Source organism: Dreissena polymorpha, chromosome 9 (assembly GCF_020536995.1).
Source record: "Dreissena polymorpha isolate Duluth1 chromosome 9, UMN_Dpol_1.0, whole genome shotgun sequence".
NCBI classification, from domain to species: Eukaryota; Metazoa; Mollusca; class Bivalvia; order Myida; family Dreissenidae; genus Dreissena; species Dreissena polymorpha.
This window is the reverse complement of record NC_068363.1, coordinates 51,556,180-51,579,702: the sequence shown is the minus strand read 5'-3', so window position 1 is coordinate 51,579,702 and position 23,523 is coordinate 51,556,180. Positions and strand designations below refer to the sequence as shown.

General features: G+C 35.7%; 3 protein-coding genes across 5 annotated transcripts in view; 1 reads left to right on the top strand and 2 right to left on the bottom strand.

Moving 5' to 3' along the window:
• LOC127844792 (cyclic nucleotide-gated cation channel beta-1-like) overlaps positions 1–23,523 on the top strand; it is a 225,973-nt gene that overhangs the window by 103,756 nt on the left and 98,694 nt on the right. The window lies entirely within an intron of this gene.
• LOC127846039 (leucine-rich repeat-containing protein 74A-like) lies at positions 3,135–5,103 on the bottom strand. The gene has a single exon (XM_052377217.1). The coding sequence runs from the start codon at positions 5,101–5,103 to the stop codon at positions 3,391–3,393; it is 1,713 nt and encodes a 570-aa protein (XP_052233177.1). The 3' UTR covers positions 3,135–3,390.
• On the bottom strand, positions 13,079–21,545 carry LOC127844817 (cytochrome c oxidase assembly factor 7-like). The gene is made up of 3 exons (XM_052375328.1): positions 21,399–21,545; positions 17,245–17,379; positions 13,079–13,684 (listed from the first exon to the last, which is right to left on the bottom strand). The coding sequence occupies exons 1-3, from the start codon at positions 21,502–21,504 to the stop codon at positions 13,233–13,235; spliced, it is 693 nt and encodes a 230-aa protein (XP_052231288.1). The 5' UTR covers positions 21,505–21,545; the 3' UTR covers positions 13,079–13,232.

Genomic DNA, 23,523 nt, shown 5'->3' with positions numbered 1-23,523 from the left:
AGTGTTTATATTTTGTTATGAGTATGTTTTTAATTATTCTTATTAATTCTATGGTATATTGCATTTCGCGGCCCCCAGAATGTTGGGATTTCGTAACGTTAATGCATAAAACGCGCCATTTGTTACGTGACGTTTACGCACGCTTTCCCGTCACGCCCGATATTTTGTTGTTGATATTATGAATTGCAAGTAAAAGGTTGAATCTGTATTTCGCTCCTTATATTTATTATCACAACGCGTATTCCGTCTACATAATATTTTTAAAATTAGTGATGTCTAGTATATTTATTTCTATATTTAGAATATTTCTTACAGAAATTCTTTTAAGCGAACAGCGCAAAAGGCCTTGGCAAACAGCGTAGACCCAGATGAGACGCCGCATGCATGCCATGGCCTTTTTTTCAAGACGCTAGGCATAAATGGGTTAATGTATTTATGTACAAAATATACAGCTGCAAATTGGCGCTATATAGCATATATTGTCCCATTCTTCATGCTGTTTTTTGTTTGTTAATGAACCCATTTTTTGATGGTGTCTACCCTACTGCAGTAATCTTTTCCCGTTATTTTTAGTAGTTTTCACTCATTTTGAACAACAAACAAAAATATGTAACAAATAAATTTGAAAGATTACTGTCATGGAATACCCATTTTGAAGAAATAGAGAAGGAAATAAAAAAAACTACAAAATACTTTTGACGATGCTAGTTAAAACAAGAAATATCTTTAAAAAAAAAGATATACGGCGTTGATTGTGGATGGAGTTTATGAGAGGTAAAGAGTTCAATGAATGAGATCAAGGATAGCAAATGTCTTTTTCTGTGCAGTTCTTAGCTGCATCACACGCAGTACGAGCTAGATGTTACGCGGAGTTTTTCGCGGCTTATTTTACATTATTTCATATTGCTGGTCATAAACCTATAGATACAAAACAGAAAGCCAAAGAAGAATGGAGGTGAAATTAAAACATATGAGTCAACCGGCCTCACGCTAAGTATCCGTACATATTTTAAATATTTATACGCGCGTTCTTTGAACAAACCTGTTTTAGTGGTTTGTCGGGCATTGCTATTTGATTCGATTATTAGCAGTATCGAGAATCATCGCGCTCATGCTTAATACATTAGTCAATATGGTGGAATAATTCCTGTTAAATTAATTAAAAATAATATTTATCGTTGTATTGTTGAAAACACATTAAGAATCCATTATTGACATACCATAATTATACCGCTGAATATCTTCATTGAACATCTTTCTGGTCTAAAGAAAATTCAAGTTCACCTAGTTCATGCGATAGTGTATTTATTATATAACGATTATTTTACTGGCTACGAACTCAGGTCAGCACATAAGGTAGTCGTGAAGACGCAGCGATGACCTGTTAATTAACTCTGACATTGACAACACGGGCCGCGAACTGACCCTGCATGATACCTCGCGGGTTGAAATGCATACATTTAAGTGAGGCCACGCTTCCACTGCTCTTTATACTTTTACATGTTAACATGTTTACAGGAATATGGTAGTCAGTACTTAATATCAGAACATATCCTTTAAGTAAAAACGCTATCGCGCTAGCAATCCTCTGAAAATAAAAGGTGCACGCACAAACTGTATTGATGTCGAGATTGAGTGTAAAAGTGTTTTAACTATTGAGCCTTTTCAATAGAGATAAAATTGTTTCATGCTGAACACGCAGTAAAACAGTGTTACAAAGACGCGGACATGTTTCCAATGTTCTGTCGGTATACTCAAATCAGTCTATGGGATAAATGAAGGGTATTCATTCTGACCTAGCCGCGGGAAAATTTATTTGAATTTTATTGGACAGTTACAAAGGTCAGGTAAGGTGAAAAGCAGGCGTATACAGCTACGCCGAAAAAGCCTTAGTGATTACGCCAAAAGCTTATTTTGTAGGAGATCTAAGACGTACAAACTTTAACAATGCAACATCCGGTGCGGATGGGCCGCATTCACTTCAAAATAAACGCACCACATAAACTTTGAACTTACAGACGCTCGTTAACATCAGTAGTCTTATCCGGGATGATTCTCCACGCTTTTTTTGGAATTTTTCGCTTAAAGCTAGTCTCTTCCTAACCAAAATCCTGTTATTGCGGAAAGTTTCGTCCCTGAATAGCCTGTGTGGACTGCATAGGCTAATATGTGACGAAATATTACGCACATGTATTCAGCCCGGTTTCGCCAGGGCGAGGATTAATTGCGTTTTTGAGTATCGGAGGATAAGCCAATATCATGTGTAGAATAGACTGCAAAGACGTTTGCGGGTGATTTAAATAAAGGTGAAGGATTCATACTCCAAGTGTTTTGTCCAGCTTCCAAAATTATGAAATGAAATCAGAAACGTCCTGATTTTAAATAATATAATTATAGCTATATATAAAAATATATAGTTATTCATTTTATACAAGTTTGCAATGTCTTTAGCAAGTTAAATTGACCTTCAAAAGGACCACAATAAACATTAATATTTTTCGTTGATATCAATCATACGAATTGCTACTAAACGATCAATTAACCCATTTATGCCTAGTGGACTCTCCCATACTTCTAAATTGGATAGATTTATTTCCAAAATTAGGGATGTTTAGTATATTTATTACTATATTTAGATCATGCGGCGTCTCATCTGGGTCTACGCTGTTTGCCAAGCCTTTTTGCTAGACTCTAGGCATAAATGGGTTAACTTAATTATTGTTAGAACAGGTAATATGTATGCAGTAAATTCATAATAGAGCTACGAAAATCATTAGTATTACATTTATACATAATCATACATATTTAACCAAGTATTTGGTTTGAGGTTGCATTTCCCAAGGCTGGGTGCGAAGTAAGGAGTCTAAGTTTATTTAAGTACTCGTAAACGGTCAATTCGCTGATTCTTAAGTTTCGATTGTGAAACCATATCGGTTATATCATTCAAACGTGTATGCAATGTGGGTGCATACATTAAATCGATATAAACACAAAATAAGTAAAACCATTAACCAACAACAAAATAAGAGAAACAACATGCTGTCCAAACGCAAAACACAGTGTTAGGACAATTTTTCTTTTAGTTTGAATAACGTATAAAACTGTTTTATCTAAAAAAAATCGCTTAGTATACATGTACACACCATATTATTTCTGTCACTTACCGCTAAGACGACGATACAATTGCACTTTAAATTGCTGTATGAATAAGGTGTTATGATCGATAAAAAAATGAACATATGGACCGTCTCCATGGAAAAAAAGAACGCTATGTTATTGAAAATCAAAACCAATTCATATTGCAAACGTACACGCGGCACAAGCTCTCCGACAGGAAGCTAATGACTGTCGGTTGGTTATAGCAGTCAGGCGTCTTTCACCATAAACGTTTTAACTGGACCCGACGCTTGGGCTCCATACGTCGTTTGCCTCAGATTTCATGATGTAATGATTTGCCATGACCTTTCTGAGAATAACAGATGTTTTGCCAATATCGGTCTTTTCAAAATCCACGTTTTCTTGAAGCGCCTGTCGCACATTTTGTCGATGTTTGTTCTGGGCCTCAACCATTTCTTTGTAGTCGAGCATCTGGTTTTCATTCTTGTCTAGCTTGCGGAAAAGGCGGAGCAATGTGTCCGGTCCTATGGGCACGCCAACTTTCAGCAACCCATTCACAAGCTCGGATATGCAAATATGGTTACTCTTGTTCACGTCCAAGGCTTTGAAAAAGTCGATGAGTCGGAGGTTCTGTAAACGCATGCATTCCATCAAAACAGTCAAAGGATCGCAAGTAAACAGCAGTAACTCGTCGTCGTCGGCGGTTTGAGATGCCAGGGATTGCCGACGGGTGTGCCAAACAATGCCGTAAATTACGTTGATTCCCCGCTGCTCCTTTAGCTCTGCGTGTAACGGCATAAACGTATCATGGACCTCCTGTTTCCCCATGTCTAACATTTTCAGTGCCGACTTCTTGTTTTTCAAAATCTGCTTCAGAATACCCTCGGCGCCAGTACAAGTCACGTTATTTAAGGCGATCCGTAACGTTGAGAGTGTTTTATTTTGTTCAAGGCCGGTGAGAATATTTGAAATACATTGTTCGTTCAGTCTGTTGCAAGTTAAATCCAAATCCTCCAGGGTTTCGTTTTTGGACAGCGCCATGCTTATGCTTTCAGCGCCCTGCGAATGCAGGCCATTCCACGCCAGGTTCAGGACTTTTAACGAACTATTTTTGGCCAGTGCACACCCTATGGCAATGGCTCCTTTCAGACGGATGTGGTTCCAAGAAAGGTCTAATACACGCAACGTGGCGCTGTCTTCAAGCCCTCTGGATAAAGCTTGGACGCCAAGATCCATTAGATTATTTTTTGATAGATACAGTTCTTTCAGCGTGGTTGAATTATCCAGAAGCTTTTCAAAAAATTTCCCATCGCTATCAAAGAAACCGTTGTCAGATAAATCCAGGGAAACGATGCGCTTGTTTTCCTGGACAGCTTTGCAAACGATTTCGGCCCCTTCCGATTTCAAGCCATTGCTGGCTATACGAACATGCGTGAGAAACGTGCTATCCGCTATGACATCACCTATATCGTCTATCGGAACATATTCAAGCGCATTTTGTTCGAAGTCAATTTGCTCTACAAATCTGTTATCCAGGAGCGCATAGCACGCTGCTTTGAGGTCATTCGGTTTAAGCAGCACATACTTGCACGAGAATTTTTCGTTAAGTAAGGCGCTCTGAATGGACTTCATGCATATGGTACCCAGCTTCTTGCAAGCGCGATGGTAGACACGGATCACCGGATCACCGTACTTTTCCCTCGGCGTCGGGTCACAGTCATCAAAATCGATCTCGTCTTCGCCAGAATCGTAATCCAGCTTCGAGTCAATAGGAGACGATTCCAAGCTCGGTCTAGATTTGCCGTTCTTAAAATTGGTCTTTGAAGACAAGACGTTATGCGGGTCTATTTGCAGGTCCCTGTCTTCGGTGGTTTTCGCTAGACTTCGGCTAGTCTTAGCCGTGGTGTGGGCGGGTTCAATGTTCCGGCGGTAGTTGATCGTCATTTCAGTGGCGTTGGAGGCACGAATGGGGCGTAGCGTACTCATTGCTGAGGCCTTGGTCGTCTGGGAAATACATTGGAAGATGCTTGATAATAATAATAATAATAATAATAATAATGATAATAATAATAATAATAATAGCAACAATAATAATAATTATTATTATTATTATTATTATAATAAAAGAAATAATGTAAATGGTAATGATAATGCTGCTAATAATAATAAAAATAATGATGATAATGATGATGACGATGATGATGACGACGACGACGACGATGACGATGATGAGCTCTTTAGTACGGATGTTGAAATATATCAATTAAAAGAAATTCCTGATAAACTTTAGAAAAAAAAATCAAAATTTCGAACAAGTCCCTTTTACGTAAGATAATAAAAAATGCGCACGCACAACTTCTTTACATAAGGAATAATGCAAGTTTTAATATAGTTTGATGAAATGTCAATGACTACTTCGTCCAACAACTGTGTGTCTAGGGACAGACAGACAGACGAACAACTAGCTAAATTGATAAATACGAAATATCTTGCACGTACAATTTAATGGGTTACAATAGTTTGGTATTGCACAAGAAAATTATGAACAATAAATTAGATGTGTCCATCTCATGTCTAATTATACACTGAGTTTGTTTGATTAAATACCATTGTTAACGGGAATACTTAAAACAATAAAAAAAGCCAATTAAAGGTTCGAACATTTTTTATTTACCGCAATGTTGTAGTGACTGTTTAAAGATCTTTTCAATAAAGTAAAACATATTTAAAGTTGTATGTTATTTTCGTTCTTTCAATAAAATTACCTCCGTTTTGGTGATATACAAAGCTGCACTTATAAAAAAAAGAATACGCTTAGTTATATTTATTTTTACATGTATTTAAGTCTTCGGAATGCGAATGTAGAAATAAAGGAGAAATATTGTTGTATCAAGTTATATACTGTACACAGCGCATATAATAGATCTAGTCCCATTTTATTATTATATAAGAAGTCTTGAGTTTAAACAAAACGCAAATTGACATTTACATCGTGAATTAATAGTACCGCTTACTCGCGAATAAGTGTCCATTTCAGAAATATAAGTTGACTGCGTTAATAAAATACAATTAATTTCCAAGCTTCCCACCTTGAGTGTATTCCAAGCATGTTCATCATAAAATAAAGATAATTGATTGTAGCATAAAACACATATGTTAAGCACATATATTGTAACTAACTTAATAATTACATGATATGATTAATAAACGAAACACATCTTACCTACGGGTCTGTGATCGGAGCAGTTTCCGCACTTCACTGCTGGGCTAAATAAACGTTTGTATACCACGGTAAATCTTCGTTGTGACACTAATGTAAATGATTTTAGTTCCCTTATTTTGTTCTATCTCAGATGAGTATTAAACGTGTATTCACCCGAACCGTCCGGTTGGAAAATACGCCTTTATCTGAAAGACTATAAACGCAACAAAATAATACACATGTTATTCGTGGGGTAGGTTCAGAATATATAATTTAATAACAATAGAAATTATAACATCAAATATATACTTTTGTCTGCGCTCTTAAGACGGTCGATTATCGCACAATGATCTTAACACGGATTACGCAAATCAGCGAATTACGTGTATGAATAACTGTTGTTAGCACTTAACAACAAACAAATGGATAATACATAAAATTAAGTCTGCTATTGTGCGATTTCTGATCTCCCTATGTCTTCTCGAGCTAGAAAATGAACTATGACGTCATCATGCCCGCGGGAGTATCAGATCAAATGTATACTTGTATAACGTGCATTAGTATAAAGAAAAGAAAATGATTTCTAACAAATGATACTCTAAACTAAACCTTGGTGAACAGTACCTAAATCCATTGACAAAAGATGCCCCAAGATGTCAAGCTACAAATACAGCACGCGTCGATAGAATAATGTACATTCGTTGTTAGTCACCTCATATTCTTACACACAAGACATCTTGAAAGTTGAATACCTGTAGAAGTCGCAAATGTTTATGTAAAAATAAATCTGACAAGTTTTATATTATCATCATCCAGTAGAAATTGTATATTGAACGAATTTGTTATTGATCGCATAAAAGGTCTCTTTAAACCCATTCATGCCTAGCGTCCTGAAAAAAGGACATTGCAAACAGCGTAAACCCAGATGAGACGCCGCATGATGCGGCGTCTTATCAGGGTCTTCGCTGTTTGCCTAAAGAATTTCTGTTAGAAATGTTCTAAATATAGAAATAAATATATTAGACATTCCATATTTTGGAAATAAATTGATCCAACTTAGAAGGATGGGAGAGTCCACTAGGCATAAATGAATTAATATCATGTAAATAACTGTATGTCGATTAATCTAGTCAGTTGCTTTTCAAAATTATTTACCACGATTACTAACAAGCGCATTGAAACGTTTTGCTATGGAAACACTATTACTTTCGATGTGCTGTTCGGATTGAGGAAAAGTAATTCAACTGTTGATGCTCTTTAATTATTTATGTCGATTGTACAAAATTATTTTAAAGAAAATAAACGTTTGTATGCTATATACGTCGATATGTTAAACTAATTTGAAAGTGAATATCGCAAAACATTATGGTTATAAATGTTTTAGTCTGGTATACAAGACAATTTGCTTGGACTAGCTTAGGATATGAATGCACATCTTAAGTCACGTGTTAAATCATGTTCAGCTTATTCAGGTTAGTTTAGTGATGCTGTTGGACCGAGGCAAGGGAGGTAATTTTGTTTTCTTTATTTGTTGAGGACCTTGCATACACGATTAAATTAACTCTGGGTTGAATATAGATGATATTGTGTTGATGTTATTATTTGCTGATGGCATTCACTTTTAGGCAAGTCGCCTGCTGAAGATCAAGCACATTTAGAAAGCTTATGTTTATGTTGCAATTGTTGGGGGCTTAATGTTAACTCTGCAAAAACAAAGATAACAGTAATTTGGAAATGGGGGCTTTGAACGAAAATTCGACATACAATGGTAATGGCATTGAAGTATTTGATAATTTAATCCATTAAGGGACGGTGTTGTAAATGGGGTATTACAAAGTCAGCTGATATTCAACACATTCAGTTAAAATTTTGTAAACGATTGCAACAGGCTAAATTAAAAACATGTACCGGTAATGTCGCTGATTATGGATAATTCGGTAGAAATCCGTTGTACGAAAACCGTTTCGTGCACGTTATAACATATTGGTTTGAAATTATTACCAATCAAAATATCATAATGCAAATTATTTACAAACAAGCGTTAAACGAGTGTAATACACGTAATGCAAATTGGTTCTCAAGTGTCAAGAAAGTTTTAAATAATTTTGGGTTTGGTTATGTATTTGCATATGCCAGTTAATAGTTTTATGAGGAAATTCATATGTAGACGTGTTGACAAATTTAAACAAGAGCACCGCCTTGCGGGTGCAGACCGCTCATCTATTTTCTTTTTAAAGGTGAAGGGACTCTCATTTTCAATCACAAAGGAGGGAGGGGTGGAGTGAAGAGGGGTGTATAGTGTGGGTGTGTGTACATTTATTACATTATTTTCCAAAAATGCGAAAAAAATGCAAAACAAAAATTAGGGGGGGGGGGGGGATTCGGGTGGGGGTGGGTTGGGATTCTTGGGTGCGATGGTTGGACAATATTTCAAACATAAAATAATAAAAATAAATATTTGTGTTTTTTAACCGTTTCAAAAAAAAGGGGGGGGGGGGTGGGGTGGGGGGGGGGGGGTTTAGTGTTAGGGTGTGGTGGTCATTTGTGAGATGATCTTAAAAAAAAACAAAAAAACAACAAGATGTGTTTGTGAAACACAATGTCCCCCTATATGATGTTTGACATTGTAGGATGACCTTGACCTTGTGAAGGATGACCTTGACCTTTCACCACTCAAAATATGCAGCTCCATGAGATACAAATGCATGCCAAATATCAAGTTGCTATCTTCAATATTGCAAAAGTATTCATAAAATAAGCGATTTGGGCCACATATATTTGACCTCTGACCTTGAAGGATGACCTTGACCTTTCACCACTCAAAATGAGCAGCTCCATGAGATGCACATGCATGCCAAATATCAAGTTGCTATCTTCAATATTGCAAAAGTATTCATAAAATGAGCGATTTTGGTCACATATAATTGACCTCTGACCTTGAAGGATGACCTTGACCTTGACCTTTCACCACTCAAAATGTGCAGCTCCATGAGATACACATGCATGCCAAATATCAAGTTGCTATCTTCAATATTGCAAAAGTATTCATAAAATGAGCGATTTTGGCCACATATATTTGACCCCTGACCTTGAAGGATGACCTTGACCTTGACCTTTCACCACTCAAAATGTGCAGCTTCATGAGATACACATGCATGCCAAATATGAAGTTGCTCTCTTCAATATAGCAAAAGTTATTGCAAAATGTTAAAGTTGGCGCAAACAGACAGACAGAACAACAGACCAACAGACAGACAGGGCAAAAACAATATGTCCCCCACTACTGTAGTGGGGGACATAAAAATAGGGGGGGGGAGGGGAGGGCACGGGGGATGGTTTGGGTGGAGTCTATTGTGGTATGTCAGGTAAGAGTAGTTTTGTCAAAGTATCAATAAAATGTAATCATAAATAAAGAAGTTATGGCAATTTTAGCAAAATTTCATAATTTGACCTTGAGAGTCAAGGTCATTCAAAGGTCAAGGTAAAATTCAACTTGCCAGGTACAGTAACCTCATGATAGCATGAAAGTATTTGAAGTTTGAAAGCAATAGCCTTGATAGTTAAGAAGTAAAGTGGATCGAAACACAAAATTTAACCATATATTCAAAGTTACTAAGTCAAAAAAGGGCCATAATTCCGTAAAAATGACAATCAGAGTTATGCAACTTGTCCTTTTACTGTACCCTTATGATAGTTTGCGAGTGTTCCAAGTATGAAAGCAATATCTATGATACTTTAGGGGTAAAGTGGACCAAAACACAAAACTTAACCAAATTTTCCATTTTCTAAGTATAAAGGGCCCATAATTCCGTCCATTGCCAGTCAGAGTTACATAACTTTGCCTGCACAGTCCCCTTATGATAGTTAATAAGTGTTGCAAGTATGAAAGCAATAGCTTTGATACTGTAGGAATAAAGTGGACCTAAACACAAAACTTAACCAAATTTTCAATTTTCTAAGTATAAAAAGGGCCCATAATTCTTTCAAAATGCCAGTCAGAGTTACATTACATTGCCTGCACAGTCCCCTTATGATAGTTAGTAAGTGTTGCAAGTATGAAAGCAATAGCTTTGATACTTACGGAATAAAATGGACCTAAACACAAAACTTAACCAAAATTTTCAATTTTCTAAGTATAAAAAGGGCACATAATTCTGTAAAAATGCACGCCAGAGTTATCTAACTTTGCCTGCCCAGTCCCCTCATGAAAGTTAGTAAGTGTACCAAGTTTGAATGCAATAGCATTGATACTTTCTGAGAAAAGTGGACCTAAACACAAAACTTAACCAAAATTTTCAATTTTCTAAGTATAAAAAGGGCACATAATTCTGTCAAATTGCACGCCAGAGTTATCTAACTTTGCCTGCCCAGTCCTCTCATGATAGTAAGTAAGTGTACCAAGTTTGAATGCAATAGCATTGATACTTTCTGAGAAAAGTGGACCTAAACGCAAAACTTAACCGGACACCAACCCCGACGCCGACGCCAAGGTGATGACAATAGCTCATAATTTTTTTTCAAAAAATAAATGAGCTAACTAGAGTGGTATGTTGAAATGAATAACGGTTCAGTATGAGATATGTATAAAGTTTTAAAAACATCTTTCGAATATGAAGAAAATGTAGACTTACTTCCTATACCTTTTCGCTAGTTTTGTACAGATATTTAAGGTGGTCTGCACATTCCAATTAGAATACAAACTGGCAGATAAGCACATTGTAAAATTTTACGAAATGAGCGTTATTGTTTATGCTGTAATGAACGACAAATATCATTGTTTATGCATATGCCGCTGCTACACTGATCTTAGATATATATTTGCATTGCATTTAAGTCAAACAATTTGATATATAATTTCAACAAGTTATTAGTTTCATGTGAAAAAAAAGTTATTTCTAATGAATGTAATTATATTGAAGAAGCTTTTGTTATACGAAATATGATTCTTAATAATATTGTTTACTAAATTTCAGTTACGCCTTGATAGAAGCTGGGTGTTCTTGCCATCGATTGCGTTGAGCGTTTATTTGTTTTTGTATTCATAACTGACAATTTTATGCTATGTTGTTATAACTATATATGTGGCAGAAAATAATGTGCATATATAAGTATGAAGACAAGTAGATCTACATTTTTTTTTAAATAATAAACTGCCAGTCTGTCCGATTGCTGCTACCTGGAGTTGTTAAATTGTCCTTCGAATTATGAAGCTTCAGACTGCACAAGCTGTATGACGCTTGTATTAGAACATCTACCTTTTAACGTGACCTTTACATTTGAGCCTGTGTGCGGTACTCTTGCTCCACATTCAGAACAATCTGTGGCAAGTTATTGTAAAATTGCTTGATGGCTGAAGCATATGCTGTCCAGAGAAGATGTATCATGCGAAAATTTGTCTTTATGATACTTTAAATTTTAGACACAGGTCTTGCTTGAAAATTACACATCCACATTGCATTGAATTGCACATATGGACAGTACACAACTGGCCCTATTGTGTCCAACATCAACGTCTTACCCCTCTATGTAACGTTGACGCTTGAGCAACGGACACGTGTCTTCCACACTTCACGCCATCTCCACATGGTTAGCATTTTTTTAATTGCCAGATGAATGATGTTACAATCCATCCGGACATATTGTATATAGCCTACACTTGACCTCTGAACCTTGGCCTTTTACCTAAGGATACAGATCCCACATGTTAAGCCTTGTCTGTACATGGTGACCACTGACCACACGTCAGAATTTATTGAAAAAATAAATTGAAACCACCCCAGTTAGCCCATCTAAAACGCATCAACTTTCTAAAGGGGAAGATGAGTGTTGGTAAGGGACTTCCATCTCTGCCAACAACACAACTCGAGTACTATCCTTATTATATAACCTTCCAAGTTTTTGTATGGAAAAACAAACATCTTTATTTAAAAGACAACATCAGGGCCCTGTGGGTTCGTGTAATAAAAAATAAATATCAAACACACCACAACATCCCTATTTCTGTAGATCTGTCAAGCTTAACGTCAATTCATAATAAACATTGGTAGATCTAACAGTTATATTCAAAGTGTAAATTAGCTTCAATATTCAAAACTTTAGTAGCACGATTATGTCAATCACCAAAAATAAAGAATTTAACTAATTAAAAATACTAGTAAATAGATCTAAAGATTAAATATCAACTTCACATTTGCTTCCAAATTTTAAAGAGACGTATTTGCAGTTTGGGTAAAATGACAAAATAAGTGTCATAGTTTAAAAAAATGTATACAAAATGTTCAAACAAGCAAAATAACACTTCTGAGTACGAAAATGTCAACATATTAAAATAGTTTAAATGTTTGTTCATTCATGATAATTGTCATATAATTAGCATTCAAAATTGGTTAAACAATAAAGCATTTACGATTCTATTTCTCAAGAAAAAATCTGCAGTACTTACATTACATTTATAATCTGCTTCTAAATATATGTATGTTTGGCAAAGTGGTAGTGCATTGGCATTTGCTACTGGAGGTCCCTATTTTCGATTTATAGGGACTGCACTATCTTTTATTAAACCTTTTGTCTTGCTTCTATCATTAGTTTAGGGATATCCAAACATTATCGTTAATTTTTATTTTAAATGTGAACAAGTTTCTTTTTAGTGCATATGATTCCACGCACATGTTTTAAATTTAAAGTTCCAACACTATAGAAACCATTTCAAGCTTATCTGGCAACAGGGAACACCATATAAGTCACACAAAAAGTATATGATAAATGCTAAGATGTTTTTTTCCCAAAATATATATAATTTAATAATCTGTGGTGCAAAAAACATTAAGAAATTTGCAACTATAAGAAATTAAATATTTAATTTACATGCCTGATGGAGTACAAAATTAGAAGTTCAGCCTCATTCACACATTCATTAAGCTTTTATATTATTTTTTTCTTCTTCAATTAGTACTCTTGAATCTGCCACGCTTTTTCTGTAATAATATTCTGCCTTTTCTGAGTCAACGGGCACATTCTTCATGAGGTTGCTCTTTCCACTGAAGACTCCATGCAAGAAAAAACATGAGCGGGTATTGCCATATTCGCACGCTTTTTGGCTGAATTCCAATGACCTATCCATTTCTTTTTTATTTAATAAATGCTTTGCCATTAGAGTACATCCTGCAGCACAACCCCCATCACAGGCACGTTCGTAGTACCGCATTGCACGCGGTAAGTTATCGGAAATGTTGATTTTTTCACGTACTTCTTTCGAAACTTGTATGTCGTACATGCGTCCCAGGTCTGTACAGGAAACAAGAGAAGGATTTGGGCCCTCGCAGGCTGTTTTCAGGACGTTAAATAATTCTTTCTTGTTCTGAACACCTATAATATAAATTAATGAAGCATTTGTATATATATATATATCAGGATAGAAATAAGTGGATGCTTTACAAAATTATCTATTCATTTTGAAAAACAATGAAGATTCAGGCTTATAACAAGATGTGTTTGTGAAACACAATGTCCCCCTATATGACGTTTGACCTTGTAGGATGACCTTGACCCTTCACCACTCAAAATGTGCAGCTCCATGAGATACACATGCATTTCAAATATAAAATTGCTAGCTTCAATATTGCAGAAGTGACATTACATGAGCAATTTTGACCCATATATTTGACCTTGAAGGATGACCTTGACCTTGACCTTTCACCACTAAAAATGTGCAGCTCCATGAGATACACATGTGTGCCAAATATCAAGTTGCTATCTTCAATATTGCAAAAGTATTCATAAAATTAGCGATTTGGGCCACATATATTTGACCTCTGACCTTGAAGGATGACCTTGACATTGACCTTTCACCACTCAAAATGTGCAGCTCCATGATAAAATGCATGCCAAATATCAAGTTGCTATCTTCAATATTGCAAAAGTACTCATAAAATGAGTGATTTTAGCCACATATGTTTGACAACTGACCTTGAAGGATGACCTTGACCTTGAACTTTCACCTCTCAAATTGTGCAGCTCCATGAGATACACATGCATGCCAAATATCAAGTTGCTATCTTGAATATTGAAATACTGCAAAAGTGTACATTAAATGAGCAATTTTGACCCATATATTTGACCTTTGACCTTGAAGGATGACCTTGAACTTGACCTTTCACCACTCAAAATGTGCAGCTCCATGAGATACATATGCATGCCAAATATCAAGTTCCTATCTTTAAAAGTTATTGCAAATGTTAAAGTTGGTGCAAACCAACCAACAGACCAACCAACAGACAGGGCAAAAACAATATGTCCCCCACTACTATAGTGGGGGACATAAAAATGGCATAATGCATTTGAGTTATTACAGCATTTTTAGCTCACCTGATTGCTCAGGTGAGCTTTTGTGATCGGTCTTTGTCCGTCGTACGTCCGTCCACATTTGGTTGTAAACACTCTGAATGCCACATTTCTTGTCCGATCTTCATGAAACTTGGTCAGAAGATTTGTCCCAATGATAGCTCGATCAAGTTCGAAACTGGGTCATGCTGGGTCAAAAACTAAGTCACTATGTCAAAAAAAAGAAAAACCTTGTAAACACTGTATAAGTCACATTTTATGCCCAATCTTCATGTAACTTTGTCAGAATGTTTGTCTTAATGATATGTTGGTTGAATTCAAAAGTGGTTCTGGTCCGTTGAAAAACATGGCTGCTAGTGGGCGGGGCAGTTTTCCTTATTTGGCTATAGAGAAACCTTGTTAACACTAGAAGTCACAATCTTTGCCCAATCATCATGAAACTAGTTCAAAACATTGGCTTTATTGATATCTCGGACGAGTTCGAAAATGGTCCAAATCGGTGAAAAAACATGGCTGCCAGTTGGCGGGGCAGTTTTCTCTATATGTATATAGTGAAAACATGTGAACACTTTAGAAGTCACATTTTTAGCCCAATTTTCATGAAATTTGGTCAGAACACTCCTCTCAGGTGAGCGAACTAGGGCCATCTTGGCCCTCTTGTTATAATATTGAATGATTTTGCTTTGTTTAACAAAACTTTTAGATAATTATGACATGTACTTGGTTCGGGCTTCTTACTCTTTGGAAAAGCTATCCAAGTACTTGTGATTGTTGCCTGTCTGTACAAAGTTGGTTTCTATCCCTGTATATTTTATTTTGGAATAAATCATAAAATAATTATATTACAATAACAGGAGATGTTTTATAAACATGTATGCCTACTAAGATAATCATACAGTCATCAATATGTGCCATTACGCAAAATCCGGTTTTTAACTTTTAAGATATTAATTGTTCTTACCCAAGCTGGGTCTTCATGTAACCTACTTACACACAAAAATTGCAGCAAATTGCCTACATGCACACTTAAGTAATTAAGCCGGAAACAGTTTTTCTAGCAAAGTAAAAATAATGACCTTGACATTAATTCAACAAGTCATAAATGCAATCTCAAGCAACGTCTGCATGTAAGCTACCAAAATACAAAACTTGATAACAAAACCTGCATTAAAACTAAAATTTATGAGAGATAACCATTTCATTTTATAGCAACAATGACCTTCATCTTGACCTATCCGGTTCCTACATGGCATTCATAGCTTGGAATTCATAATAGCTACAACATAAAAGTAGCAACCCACACGCACAATTTCTGAACAATATCTTCATCCAGACTAAAGTAGATGAGGAGAATTGTTATTTTTTATTTTAAGTCACAGTGACATAAACTTTCACCTGACTGGCCCCAAATGAACTCCCATGATAGGTCTCAATATCAGTTAAATCCACAACAAGATGTGATTGTGAAACACTATGCCCCCCCCCCCCCCTATATTTGACCTTTCCCTTGAAGGATGACCTTGACCTTTCACAACTCAAAATGTGCAGCTCCATGATATACACATGCATTGCAAATATGAAATTGCTATCTTCAATATTCAAAAGTTACGGCAAATGTTAAAGTTTGACACTTTTGACCCATATATTTGACCTTTGACATTGAAGGATGACCTGAACCTTTCACTTCTCAAAAAGTGCAAATCCATGAGATATACATGCATGCCAAATATTAAGTTGCTATCTTCAATATTGTAAAAAATATGGCAAGATGTTAAAGTTTGACCCAAACCAACAGACAGGGCAAAAACAATATGTATATACTGGGGGGCATAAACATCAGTGCAATACCTCCATCTTAACTCGCTTGATTTACTGGAAACCATTTTTCTATTTTTAGAAGTCTTACTTGTCCCACATGCAATCCAGAACTAGGATGTCAGAAGTATACATCAATTCCAACTCATATAATAGCAATATTTCTGTTTTTATTTCATGTTTAGTAATTATGACCTTGATATTGATTGAATTTCCCCAAATTAAATGCCCAGTTAGATATTTATATAAACTATCTACAAACAAAATATCACTGCACTATCATTTTAGCTAAAGGTGACTTAACCAGACATACCGGGTACCCAAAATTCCAATTCCAAGCTAGATCGTTATGCAAGCTTTCTTTATGCAAAGTTTTATTAAGATTGGTGAATGCAACTTAAGAAATTGACAAGAATCTACCTGATTGCTGATGCCAGTTATTGAATGGAAGCTTTTTTCCAATTTTGTACATTTAACAGTGATCTTGACCTTGGCTTCGAAAAATGCCCCAAATGCAATCTCAAGCTAGCTCTCCATGCAATCTCTCTTGATCTTTTTATGCGTATTGTTGGCATTCACTTATTACTACATGTTAATGGAAATCCATACAATCTCATTTAGCCATACTTAAATCTAATATTAAGTTTACCACCAAAATGGCAAAATACCAAAAATACTATATTTGGCATATAGAATTTACATACATTTACAAAAACACTGCCCTACACATTTACTATGAACACAATAGTACATGTAACAAGCCAGCTCACCTTCGTCCATCATCTTCATTGCAATCCTACGACAACTTGGACCAAACTCGTTCACATAACAGTTGAAGCTATAGGCAGAAGTAGCCTCTTCAAACTTGCGCATACGCACATAGAAATCGCCCAACTCATGGCAAGCTAAAATGAACATCAATAGCAATATATGTGTGTGTTTACCTAGTGATATGATAGATTTGGAAACTTTAGAATTTATCTTTTTTAATATTATTACATGTAGTTACATTTACTACTTATTGCAACTATGTAAGATGGCAAGCATATTAAAATTAAAAACATAACAAGAAATGTGTTTGTCAGACCACCATGTCCCCTTCTGCGCCGCTTTGAAGCTATATATTTGACCTTGAAGGATGACCTTGACCTTTCACTTATCAAAATGTGCAGCTCCATGAGATATACATGCATGCCAAATATCAAGTTGATATCTTCAATATTGCAAAAATATGGCAAACACACAAACAAACACACAAACCAACAGACAGGGCAAAAACAATATGTCCCCGGCTATAGTGGTGGGGGACATAAAAATGAATATATTAGAGGTTAACAAATGACAAGTCCAAATGGAACTAAGTGGAACTTTGTATTAGGGCTAAATTTGCTGATGAAATACTTGTATTACTAATTTTTGAGAGATATCGCTAATGGTTAAAAAAAGATCTGGCTTAAAATACATTTTACTGATGCATTAAAAATGGAAGAGTTATCAAAGAATTTTTCCAGGAACACAAATAAGAAATATTTTACAAAACATTCAGCTTAACTGTGTCAGTTCTGGCAGCCACACAGAATAACAGTTGTTTGAAATTGAGAGTCAGATGTCTTACACAGAATGTCAAGCTTCTTAAAAATAATCTTTCTGATACATGTACCTCATAGTGACTAGAGACAAAAATTATCTTTAAGAACTTGTGTAATGAGTCTATATCTCTTGTATTAGGAATAATTATAAATTCCAAATAAAATAAGGAACTTACGAAAAAAAACACATTAATGACAGCTACATGTATCTCACATGACTTTGTCCAACAATAAGGTAGCACCTTTAATTGTAATATGTTTTATGTTTTATAATGATATATTTTTTAACCAGAAATACTTCTGATGAATAAATTTAAACAAGAGCACCGCCTTGCGGGTGCAGACCGCTCATCTATTTTCTTTTTAAAGGTGAAGGGACTCTCATTTTCAATCACAAAGGAGGGAGGAGTGGAGTGAAGAGGGGTGTATAGTGTGGGGTTGTGGACATTTATTACATTATCTTCCAAAAAAGCGAAAAAAAAAAAAAAAAAAAAAAAAATCGGGGGGGGGGGGGGTATAGTGTGAGGGTGTGGTGATAATTTGTGAGATGATCTTAAAAAAAAAAAAAAAAAAAAAAAAAAAAAATCAAAAAAAAAATTTGGGGGGGGGGGGTGGGGGGGGTGGGGTGGGGGTATAGTGTGAGGGTGTGGTGGTCATTTGTGAGATGATCTTATAAAAAAAAAAAAAAAAAAAAAATTAGGGGGGGGGGGGGAGGGGGGGGAGGGGGGGGGAGGGCACGGGGGATGGTTTGGGTGAAGTCTATTGTGGTATGTCAGGTAAGAGTAGTTTCATCAAAGTATCAATCAAATCTAATCATAAATAAAGAAGTTATGGCAATTTTAGCAAAATTTAATAATTTGACCTTGAGAGTCAAGGTCATTCAAAGGTCAAAGTAAAATTCAAGTTGCCAGGTACAGTAACCTCATGATAGCATGTAAGTATTTGAAGTTTGAAAGCAATAGCCTTGATACTTCGAGTGGATCGAAACACAAAATTTAACCATATATTAAAAGTTACTAAGTCAAAAAAGGGCCATAATTCCGTAACAATGACAACCAGAGTTATGCAACTTGTCCTTTTACTGTACCCTTATGATAGTTTGTGAGTGTTCCAAGTATGAAAGCAATATCTATGATACTTTAGGGGTAAAGTGACCAAAACATAAATCTTAACCAAATTTTCAATTTTCTAAGTATAAAGGGCCCATAATTCCGTCCAAATGCCAGTCAGAGTTACATAACTTTGCCTGCACCGTCCCCTTATGATAGTTCATAAATCTTGCAAGTATGAAAGCAATAGCTTTGATACTGTAGGAATAAAGTGGACCTAAACACAAAACTTAATCAAATTTTCAATTTTCTAAGTATAAAAAGGGCACATAATTCTGTCAAAATGCCAGTCAGAGTTACATTACTTTGCCTGCACAGTCCCCTTATGATAGTTAGTAAGTGTTGCAAGTATGAAAGCAATAGCTTTGATGCTTAAGGAATAAAATGGACCTAAACACAAAACTTAACCAAAATTGTCAATTTTCTAAGTATAAAAAGGGCACATAATTCTGTCAAAATGCATGCCAGAGTTATCTAACTTTGCCTGCCCAGTCCCCTCATGATAGTAAGTAAGTGTACCAAGTTTGAATGCAATAGCATTGATACTTACTGAGAAAAGTGGAACTAAACGCAAAACTTAACCAAAATTTGCAATTTTTTAAGTACAAAAAGGGCACATAATTCTGTCAAAATGCACGCCAGAGTTATCTAACTTTGCCTGCCTAGTCCCCTCATGATAGTAAGTAAGTGTACCAAGTTTGAATGCAATAGCATTGATACTTTCTGAGAAAAGTGGACCTAAACGCAAAACTTAACCGGACGCCGACGCCAACGCCAACGCCAACGCCAACGCCGACGCCAAGGTGATGACAATAGCTCATAATTTTTTTTCAAAAAATAGATGAGCTAAAAATGAGAACATATGTCTATTAACTTATTAACTTTCTGCAAAAAAAAAACAAACATCTTTTCTTCAAGCATACCACAACACTTTTCTTAAAGCATTCTGTGACATTGAGTTTTACATGTATTTATATTTTGGCAGAATTGAAGCTAAATTAGTTTCAATCTATTTATTTTAGCTTGCTTGCATATAAAGCCTAATTAAAACACGCTCTCGAGTCAGATTCCTGGTACTAGAACCAGTACTTGTCTAAGGGGGAAATCTAAAGAATGCTCCCAGAGTGGGAATAGAAAACCGTGACCTACTGACAGCATATCCACTACACTACTGCAACCTTAATTGGGCATATTGTCCAGTTTAGAAGGTCAAGTGGTTGCTTCCAGTGTATGGGGATGTGAAAATCTACTTTCAATAGATAACTAATAATAATAGTTAAATTATAAAGTGAAAAAAAAAAATCTTTTTTCATGGTGAATTTTGGGGTATTTTAGGATGGAGTCCAAGATTGTTTTTTGTTCTTCAGCTGTTTGCATCATGATAAAAACATCCCATATACAAATTAATACTGCAATAGCAGTAGTGTTTCAGTTTTCAGGCGATAAGACTCGCTTTTTGTATGGTTACAAGTGATTTTTTTTATTCATTTGTTACAGCCTGTGCCATTTGAAATTTTTTGAATTGGGAAAATTAGCGCGATAAACCATGAAATTTGGGAAAAATTAAGCATTTTAAATATGATTATAAGTAACAGAATTGAAATGGTTCTTAAGTGCATGTTCAGGGGATTTTCTAGCCATTTTGGGAAAAAGGAGTCTGGTCAAATTGGGATTGTTTTAATTGATAAAAGTGGCAAATTTGGGAATTATTTATAAAGAAAAAAAACTAAATTAAAGTTATATATTTTGCAGGATGTTTAAATAAAAAGTTGAGATCTAGAGTTAAGAATAAGAAATCATTATTCATAAGAGACTTCTTTCTTCGTTTTTTGGAAATTGGGCTTTTTTGAGAAATTTTGGTAAGCTTTTTCAATTTTGGGAAAAAATGTTGATTTTTGCGATTGGGAAGCAGCTGAAAATCGGCGGTGATTTTTAGCCAAAAAAATCACTGGTTACATAAGAATTTGACCTTCAAAAATCAGATGCATGTATGTTTGCAAATGTTGTGTCTTTATAAAACAATATTGAAAAGACGTTTTTCTATATCAAGACATATCATTTATAAATATGACTTAAATATCAACTAAGCGATCTTATATTGTCAAACCAATGTGAATGGCATACAAATTAATGGTATCCGAAGACTATTACAGTTAGTGAAAGGTGATTATTTTAATGACCTTTAAACATGTGTTTTACTGTTAAAGTGGTATCAATAGAACTTACCGTCTTTATTATTTTTCTGGTAACAATGAAATTTGTCATTCTTTTCTAGTTTAAGATAGTAATGTTCCAAAACTTCTGGACTAACTTGCTGTGTGGTGGATGTCATCTTGAGTTTTTAAACCGAAAGAGAAACGATAGAAAAGGTAATTGTAGTAATGTATGCATATCAATATAATCAGGTATGTGTATTAACTGTATATTCTAATACACATACCTGATATAATGCATTTAATGACAAACTTCAAAACATGCCAAAATATGTGAAAAGGCCCCTTTAATTGTACACTCATCAAGAGCTGCAGAAAGTCAACCAAACCTATCATAATCCCATTGATTAATTTTTTTAGGACAGTCATAGAACTCACACCTAGTCGGTGATAACTCAATTCTGCCTCAAATTAATTAACTATAGTATATACAATATGATAAATGTATCAATATAAATAAATTATATGTAGGAAATGTATCTGCGTTCGGCGTCATGGGAGTTGGACATAAACGAAGCACATGCGCAACTAGCGTTTTCTTCTACGAAATCGTGTAAATCAATACTTCTTTTAAATAATGAATTAAGCATCAATGTTTTGAAGAGAATGCTCACAGGCGATTTTTTTGTCAATAACACACATACATATCAAGTAAAAATATAGCTCGTTGCATGCATACGATACGTATATAGTGTGTGGGGGTCTGTAGTGAACAAATTGCATATTTATTTTAGATTTGTTCATTTACTAGTATCTAATACCACAGGTGGTTAGCGTGTGGCTATGCTATTAATTAGTGAAAACATCATTTTGAATGATAAATAATCATATTATAACGAAAAATTAACTTTTCTGAAAAAAAAAATTTCACTATCAAATATATATATATAAGTTAATTTTTCGTTATAATATGATTATTTATCATTCAAAATGATGTTTTCAGTAATTATTATCATAGCCACACGCTAACCACCTGTGTCTAATACTTGCATTTGTGGAAGTTTGAGACTTTGAAGATACAATGAAAGCCATATCCGAGCGTTATATCAAGGTGCTCCCAAATAATCCAAGATGGTTGACAAGATGACTTTTTACGTCATGACGATTGAAAGACATATTATTCCGTAAATGCCTTTCTAAAAAAATATTTATAATGTATACTTTGATTGCTTTCTTAACGGAATAAATCAAGTTCAAATTAGAAGCCAACATAGAAAATCAAACGTTAAATGTATTTTCGCTGAAAGATCATTCATTTTAAATGAATATACAACAATTAACTTGCTTGATATATTGAAGCATGACTAATTTTGTTACCCGGTGTGACGGTTTTAGTGCATTATACTTCTTCGATGTGAGAGTCTGGTCAAAATTCGCCCATATAAATAAGTATTTGCCCATACATATGTCGAATATGACATTTTCAGTTTCGGATAGCAAACTATTGAGCTGCGAAGCAAATGCCGATGTTCAGACACAATTAGTCGCATCAAGGTACTTCTTTCATTAAAGATACCGGTAAAGCGAAATCAGACAAAGGAAATGTCGAGTCCATACTTTGTGTTTGATATACCTCACATGGTGTGTAAGTATGTTAGATCTCGGTCAGCAGCTGGAGCGTGCGCGTCGCGACCGAGGCGAGAGTCGCCCGCAGAAGATCTTCTCACCTGTACATATTTCCTTATAGAGGGGAACTTCTGCGGGTGGCTCTGCTAATCCAGCTGAGTCCGTCACCCTCGAGCCGGACTTCTTCCACACTGCTGGGATTGCTGTCTTCTCCAAGATGCAGCGGACTCGTCACCCGCTGTTTATCGTCGAGAGTTCGCTGGCCCGTACCTGTCAGAGGTCCCGTCTGTAGAGGGACGGGAACGGCGGAACAGCGAGACCACGGTGACCAGTGTGGGGGACATACGGGACGGACCTGGGTCTGCTTAGCGTGGGGCAAACCCATGAACATCGAGGGGGTGGCTTTAGAGAGGAACCCCGGGGCGGCGGTACTCAGTGCGCTCAACGCACTGGGGAAACCGTCTCGAGGATTTAGACGACGGCCGGTGACGACGAGAGGGGCCATAAAGGCGGAGCTGTGTGCTGCACTCCCTTGGCGTAGCTGCGTTCAGACGTGAATTTGTCTTGAAATT